This window comes from Echinops telfairi, unplaced genomic scaffold (assembly GCF_000313985.2).
Source record: "Echinops telfairi isolate 266 unplaced genomic scaffold, ASM31398v2 ScPeMD7_7469;HRSCAF=8507_0, whole genome shotgun sequence".
Taxonomy (NCBI): domain Eukaryota; kingdom Metazoa; phylum Chordata; class Mammalia; order Afrosoricida; family Tenrecidae; genus Echinops; species Echinops telfairi.
The window spans coordinates 40,453,237-40,461,393 of NW_022111372.1; the positions used below are offsets into that span (position 1 = coordinate 40,453,237).

Below are 8,157 nucleotides of genomic sequence, written 5' to 3' on the forward strand. Positions count from 1 at the left end.
CCCTGCCTAGCCGCCCTGCCCGGTTAGGAGCGGCCCTCTGAGTCCAGCCTCCTGGGCACCGGAGGCGCCGCTGCGGCCCCGCTCGCGGCGAGGCGCGGACAGGGCTCCCGGGGCTCGGTGCAGGGCCCCGCCCACCAGCGAGAGGCGCGGGTCTACCGCGGCCATCCCCGGCCGCCGCGCCCCGGGGGAAGGTCTCGGGGTGGGCGGTTCGGAGCTCCGCGAGCTCCAGGTCCCGGGAATCCCAAGGGTCCCGAGGTCCTGGGTGCGGCGGGGAAACTCACGTGCCCTCCGTCATGATGCCGCTCAGCAACCTCAGCCTCAGCTTCGAGGGCCGGCCACCACACTAAACCAGCCGCGCGACCCGCCCACCCGTCCCTCTGGGGGCGGGACCTCAGGCCGGTCCCGCCCATCACGCTCACTGCGCAGGCGCAAGCTCAGCTGAGCGGTCGAGTGAGATGGGCCGAGGTCCGCAGAGCCAATCACGACGCCGTGGGGGTGGACCCAGGACTCAGCTAAGCCTCGGCACTGGTCCCGCTCGACACGTCCGAGAGCTTCGGAGGGCTGAGCCGGAGATAAGACGGGACCGGTGGGCGGGACCTACCAGCCCCAAGCTGCCTTGATCCGCTGACCGGCGGGCTCCGCCGCCTCGGTGCGTTGAGCCCCGCACCGGACCCTGCAGCCCCGCGGAGTGCCGCGTGAGGAAAGTCTGCCCTAGGGCTCCGTGAGCGAAAGACCTGGCCACCCACTTGGGTCACGAGTGTTGTTAGGTAACATCGAGCAGGTTCCACCCTGCCTGCCTTCGCCCCCGCCCCCACCAGCCTTCCGATAAATACCAGGGACTGCCAAAAGACAGACAAAGCTGGCTTGCAGTACAGTCAGAACGCTCCTCAGGGGCAACGAGGACACCAGCTTACATACTTTGGACATGTTGCCAGGAGACCAGTCCCTGGAGAAGGACATGACTGTGCTCGGTAAAGTGGGGGGTGGGGGGAAGGTTAGTTTGTTCTTTTGGCAGTTCCTGGTACTTTCAAAATTCTTCACCAGCACCATAATTCCGATGCACCATAATTCCTATGCATCGATTTTTCTTCAGTCTTCTTTATTCAGTGTCCAACGTCCACATGCACATGAGGCAGTTGAAAATACCAGGAGGCTTGGGTCAGGTACACCTTAGGCCTCAAAGTGACAACCTTGCTCTTCAACACTAAAGAGGTGTGCAGAGATTTACCCAAATGCAATGAATGCATCATTTGATGTCTTGACTGCCGCGTCCATGATCGCTGAATCCGGTGCCAAGCTAAATGAAGCCCTTGACAACTTCCATCTTTTCTCCGTTTATCATCATGTTGCCTGTTGGCCCAGTTGTGAGAGTTTTCGTTCTCTTTATATTGTGTTGCCGTCCATGTTGAAGGCTGCAATCCTTGATCTTCATCACCAAGTGTTTCAGGGCCTCACGTTCAGTAAGCAAGGTTGTGTTGCATATCAAAGTTTGTTAGTAAGTCTTCTTCGAACCCTAATGCTTCACTCTTCTTATAGTTTGACTTCTCAGATTATTTACTCAGCACACAGATTGAATAAGTATGGTGAGAGGACACAACCCTGACACACACCTTTCCTGATTTTAAACCATGCAGTATTCCTTTGTTCTGTTTGCACATCTGCCTCTTGATCCATGTACAGGTTCTGCATGAGCACAATGAAGTGTTCTGGAATTCTCATTCTGTCCACTGCTATCCATAATTGGTATGATCCACCTAGCTGAATCCCTTTATTACATAATCAATAAAAAACAAGTAAACATTTTTTCTGGTATTTCTTGCTTTGAGCCAAGATCCATCTGACATCAGCAATGATATCTTTTGTTCCACACCCTCATCTAATTCCAGTTTGAGTTTTTGGCAGTTTCCTGTGAATGTATGCTGCTGCAACCGTTGTTGAATGATCTCCCACAGTTTTACTTGCATGTGCTATTAATGATCTTGTTCTGGAATTTCTGCATTCTGTGCGGTCGCTTTTTTTTGGAATGAGGACAAACATGGATCTCTCCCAGGTGGTTGACAAGGTAGCTGTCTTCCAAATTTCTTAGCGTTGATGAGTGAGTGCTTCCAGTGCTTCATCAGCATGCTGAAATATTTCTATTTGTGTTCCATCAATTCCTGGAGCCCAGCTTTTCATTCATTCAGTGCAGCTTGGACTTATTCCTTCAATGTCATCTGTTGTTGACCATATTCTACCTCTTGAAATGGTTGAAAGGTCAAAAGCTAGAGATAAGAATTGGAGGGGAGGAGCATCATCTGTTTTCTGGCCATGTTTGAAATCATGAAATCATCTAGGAAACGACTGTTAGTGAAAAGATGAGCTCTGGACCACCAGCCTTTTCTGGTTTATGGGACAGTGAATCACTTAAGATGAGCTCTGGACCACCAGCCTTTTCTGGTTTATGAGACAGTGAATCACTTGACTATGGCCTACTCCAATTGATTGGGTGAAACCATGCGTTCATCTGAATAGACTAGAGAAACAAATTCATAGACTTATATGGGTATAAGAAAGAGCTTTATATAAAGAGTAATTGTACATTAAAAAAGCATCCCAGTCCAGATCAAGTCCATAAGTCTGATATTAGCCCATATATCTGATACCAATCTATAAAGTCCTCTTCAGACTCATGAAGCACATGCAATGACACCAAATGTAGGAAGATCACAGGCCAGAGAATGGGAAGTCTTGTGGATCCAGTGGCATTGTAAGCATCTCAGCACTGGCAGGGGTCTCCACATGGCTTCTCCAGCTCCCAGGGCTCTGGCTACATCAGGGTAGGTCCATATGGCTTCTCCTCAGGGATTTCTTGCAGCGAGTGAGCAGAGAGAGAGTGTCTCCCACCTCTAAGGAGAAATATAGGAATTCCCAGAATCCTCAGGAGAAGGTTATACCCATACAGAGTCTTCACTGGCTATGAACTGATTGACAGGCTGGACTCCACCCCTTCACTCTGAATCCTCAAATTGACACCAGATTATGTAACTACCATAGACCATGCAAAGAAGGTGCTTGTAGCCCCCTGTGACAATTTTGCTAATGCAATTAAAGAGCATTGAATCCTTGCAGGGAATTGGTGAGCTTTGTCATTCTGACAGGCTTAAAGGGAGTCAATCTCAGAGGATAGAGGGAGACCTTATTACCATGAAGAAGAGCCAGGAGTGAAGTGTGTCATTTGGATCTATCCTGCCGACACTGAGAACCTCCTAAACCCAGGAGAAAGGAATAATGGTGTAGGTGGCTATGGCACTAAATGCAGGAACCAGGAAAGCAGCAGGAGATGGTGGAGCAGGCTTCTCACCTCACAGAGTGAGGCAACTAAAATCTGCTTCCCATCCTGTGGAGCAAGAGCTGTGGGCAAGTGGGCAGGCAGCCCGCAGCAGGTGGCATGCTTCCAGGAATTTGTCCACAGAGCGAAAGAGCTTGGGAACACTTGTCAAAGCAAGACAGAAGTCAGGCGGAGAGCCAAGGACTGGAAGAGGCCTGCCGACAGCACAGCCCAAAATCTGCTGTCCTCATCACAGAATTGTTCCAGTTACCTCTAAGTACGCATGCTAAATTGTAACGTGATCTCAAAAAAATAAAGACAACCCTCACTGACGTCAAGTCGATTCACTCACAGTGACCCCCTAAGTAGAACTGCCCCTGTGGGTTTCAGAGACTCGTTACAGGAGTAGAAAGTCTCACCTTTCTCCCTGTTGGAACCTGTTACTTCCCTAATCCCCTTTATCATTGTGAGATTGATCGCTGAGTTGTGTGAGGCCATTGCAATGAATTATCATGCCCAGCAGAATAGAGTGCCTTGGGAGGGATGACTGGGATTAGAACTGGTAAAAGGCCTCAGTGGAGGTAAGTCTGACCTCTCTATAGATCAGTTTTAGGCGGTCTTGTTTCTTGTCTTGAGCACCTTAAAACAGTTCCAAAGGAGGGGGGAGCGAGGAGGGAGGGGGAAAATGAAGACCTAATGCCGGGGGTTTAAGTGGAGAGGAAATGTTTTGAGAATGATGAGGGCAATGAATGTACAAATGCGCTTTACACAATTGATGTGTGTAGGGATTGTGATAAGCGTTGTATGAGCCCCCTAATAAAATGATAAAAAAAAAAAAAACAGTTCCAAAGACAATGTTTAGGAATCAGTTGGCTTATGCCCTGGGACAGCAACCTTTCAGTCTCTAAGCTTCGCACAGTGACTAGGCCAGGTTCTTTCACGAGCATAACGCACTCTGTGAGCCAGTCTTTTAACCGATTTATTCCAACAGGCCTTCACACATATCAATACCAGCAAGACCAAGGGAGAGAGGGAGTTCTGTTCCTTTACAGCCATCAGAAGCTCTCCCCCTGGACTCTTAACTGGATTCTTATACAATTTTGGAGGGGGTGTACCTATAGGTGTGGTGGTGGGTGTTCAGTCCAATAAGGGGTGCACCCTCAAGTGTTTGGTCTAATAACCTTGGATTCTGGCCAGTTTGAGTTTCCGTCTTGTCAGCCATTTTGTTGTTTACTTCTTTATTCTTCTTGTCAGCCTTCTTATTGTCCGTGGTTACTCCATTTTGTATGCTCTGTTCATTTCTCCACCACCCACCCTCACCTTGTGAAGTTAGAAGACCTTGGATACCACATCATTGTGGTGTAGTGGTTAGGCGTTGGGCTACAATCTGCACGGCGGTTGGTCGTTCAAAACCAGCAGCAGCTCCAAGGGAGAAATACTGAGCTTTCTATTCTCATAAACAGTTGCAGTCTTGGAGACCCAGAAGGGGTTGCTGTGAGTCAGCATTGGCTCGATGGCAGTGAGTTTGGCTTCTATATTAAAAAGGAGCAGCCAGTAAGGAAAGGGAACATCACTAGGCCGGGCAAAGACATGGCGATCTGTGCCAAGGATTTGGAGGAACTGAGTCACATGAGGACTTTGAGCACTAACAGTGACCTGAATGTGGGGAGGCAAAATCCACTAGTGACTGACACGAGGGTTGAGGAGAAAAGTCCAGTTGCAGACTAAGGATAGGCAATGACCTCCATTCCCCAAACAGCAAGCAATAAAAGAGCTTAAAAGTCTACAAGGATAGAATAGAGCACCAGTAAGCAAGTCATGTCCGCAGACTTCTATAGCTGGTGATCAAAGGAGGAGTGCTGACTTTGAAAGCAAGAGAAAGGGTGGGAGGTAGGGAGGATAAAAAGAGTTGCTGATACCAAGGGCTCAAATAGAATGTAAATGTTTAGAAAATAACGATGGCAACATATGTACAAACATGCTTGATACAATGGATGTATGGATTGTTGGAAGAGCCCCCAATAAAATGATTTAAAAAAAGAAAGAAAGAAAGAGAATGCTAAAACCTGTGTACGGGGATGAAGCTACCAAGGAGACCACTAGGGAAGGTACAGGAATTACCTGGAGAAAGTTGATCCGAGGCACAGGGTGGCCATAGCTCCTTGCTGTTTGAACGGACACCAGTGGAATCAGAGGCTTAAGCTCAGGTAGGAAACAATGCTAAGGGCAGCTAAAAGCAGACTGGTGGAGTAAAAGTCAACACTTGGGCAAGACCCAGTGCAACTTTTTTTTTTCTTTTTTCTACAAAAGGAAGCGTTGCTGTTTCCATTTGGTCCCCGGCTCCAGGGTGGTGGCACTGTGGTTGGCGCGGGGGCGGGTTCAGGCAGAGAGGCTAAAGCCGGCAGTGGGGAGGCAAAGGGCCCTCTCAGGTGGGTGGGTGCCTGTAGGGAGAAGGGAGAGGGGTCCCCCACAAGTCATCACAGGTCCGGTAGGCGCAATTGTACAGCGATAATAAGTAAAGATTATAGTAGTCATAGCATGAGAGGTAGGGGAGAGATTGGAATAATGGAGTCAGACACAGTTCATGGTAGCATGCTCACCTCAGCCCCGCTTGGTGGTCCTCGTGGGGGGAGCCCAGCCACGAGAGCAGGAGAGCTCCCCGGGCCAGAGAGCCTTGGGAGCGAGAGCAGGAGAGACCCCAGGCATGAGAGCCAGTCAGAGAGAGCCCCCAGGAGTGAGAGCAGGAGAGCCCCTTGGAGCAAGAACCAGGGAGAGCCTCCACTTTATTGCTAACCAAGGGTTATATCTCACTAGGGGGACATGATTACAGGTAACCACACATCACAGGAAGGGACAATACAATAGGCATACACATTGTAGGAAGGGGATGTATGATAGGCATACGCGTAACAGGAAGGAGATGAGCTAGGAGTGTGCCCATAGGAATGGGAAGGTCTAGGGGTATACATGTGACAAGATGGGTGGACCCTAGATTCATGATGGCAGCCTAACCTTGGTCATCCTTGGGTGGGTTTGACCTCTCTGGGGTCTCCTACAAGGAAACAGACCTACTATCAGAAGGGAGTGGGCCCTATTTATTGTGGGATAAAGATTGGTCTTGGGAAGGCGAGGTGTCACGTTATGCTAGGTGCGGATGGAGAAGGGGTGAGAGACGCTGGCTATGGCTGAGAACCATAGTGTTACTGCTAGACCTTTCCTCCTGAATTTTAATAATGAGGCGCATGGGGGAAGGTCTCTTTCTTCTGTAACTTCTTTCCTCTGGACATGGACAATGAACAACCTAAAACTGTCCTGTTTGGGCAGGGTCCGGTGCGTGCCTTATCGATTGGAATCCAGCCATATATAGCTCCATGCAGGTCTGAATGGAATAGTTTTCTGAAAAGAAAAAAAAAACAACTGAAAACAGCAAAACAAAACATATCAGCATGAGTGGTCCTAGGAGTGGCAGGACCACAGATTAAAGAGGTCTTTTTTTTTTTAATAATCATTTTATTAGGGGCTCATACAACTCATCACAATCTGTACATACGTCATTTGTGTTAAAGAGGTCTTTTTAACACCTCGGGCATTATCTGGAACACTAAGGATGTCTCAGGGCTCCTCTCCCATCTGTGATTTATTTGCACTGGCATCCGTACTCCCAGTCGGCTTTTTAAAATGAGAACATTGGCTCTAGAGAAGCTTAAGCAAAATATGGTTAAGGCGTGTACACAGTTTACAAAGAGAACATGTAGCACTGAGTGTAGTCTTATCTATTATATTTCCAACAACAAATACATAAGGCATCTTTACATAGGACAATACATGCTGTGTTTCCATCTTTTGGAAGAAATATATAAAATCAGACTTATTGATATCAACAAAACTTACATATTCACATGATGTAAAATCAGCTAGCAGAGGTAGGTGGGAAATATAAGCCAAATAAGCATGATTAGCCATCTGAGAGTAGTAGCTAATGCAGGCTTACAGATATAAATGTAATTACTGTTAGCTGCAGGATGTGTGTGTTGTTAGAAGAATGGGTGGACCTCAACAGGCTTGCCCTGAGGGGTTTTGAGGTTATAGGTTTAAAGCTTCGTAAGTATTGGAGGGTGATAGGGTACTGGGGCACATTAGGAAATTTCAAAGGATCTTTTAACCTGATGTAAATAAGCTGATGAGGCAAAGTAACCAAAAGTTGAGTGACATCCCTCAAGTGTGGGTGAACCTTAGCAGGCAGTAAAGGAGGGCAATTGATAGGGAGATATCAGGACTATTGCTGCCCAGTGAGGGGATGAGACAATATGGAATGATAAAAAGCTGGTGTGAGAAATGTACATAATACAGTCCATATGAAAGTGTTTGTGTACTGAATGGCTATGTTATTCTATCTGTGACTCCTGGAATAAAGGTGGGAGCTAAAGAAGTTTGTTCTAAGTGTGTAAGTAATGCAGACTATGTGGAAAGGAAAGAAATGGGCTCACCTGAGATGGCAATAGTTACCCTGGGCATGAGATGGGTGGCCTCAGACCCTAGACAGCACTGCCAATTCTTCATTGCTGAGCCTAGGGGCCTGACAGCAAGGCATTTTGAGCATGTTGCTCCAGAGACGACATGGTAGAGATTATCCTTCCCACTCTCTAGCAGAAAAGGCAATTGTCAGTCAGAGGCAGGAGTTGGCAGGGTGGGCGAGTGGAGGGATGCCCACTGCTGGAGAAAACACTTCAAGGACAGACACTGCGAGAGTCCAGACCTCCCCCTCCTTCAGTGGCCCAGCCCAGATGCAGAAGGCTACTGTTACAGATAACTTTGAACATTGTTGCTTAGTCATCCCGTCGTCGTGGTAT

At 48.1% G+C, this 8,157-nt stretch overlaps 1 protein-coding gene across 1 annotated transcript in view; it reads right to left on the bottom strand.

The window, feature by feature from the left end:
• The window catches only part of LSS (lanosterol synthase), a 27,619-nt gene extending 27,256 nt beyond the window's left edge, over positions 1-363 (bottom strand). The window contains exon 1 of the mRNA XM_004697278.2: positions 282-363. Within this exon, the coding sequence (XP_004697335.1) occupies positions 282-295 (14 nt within the window). The 5' untranslated portion in view covers positions 296-363. The remainder of the gene's footprint in view (positions 1-281) is intronic.
• Between the last annotated feature and the right edge of the window lie 7,794 nt (positions 364-8,157).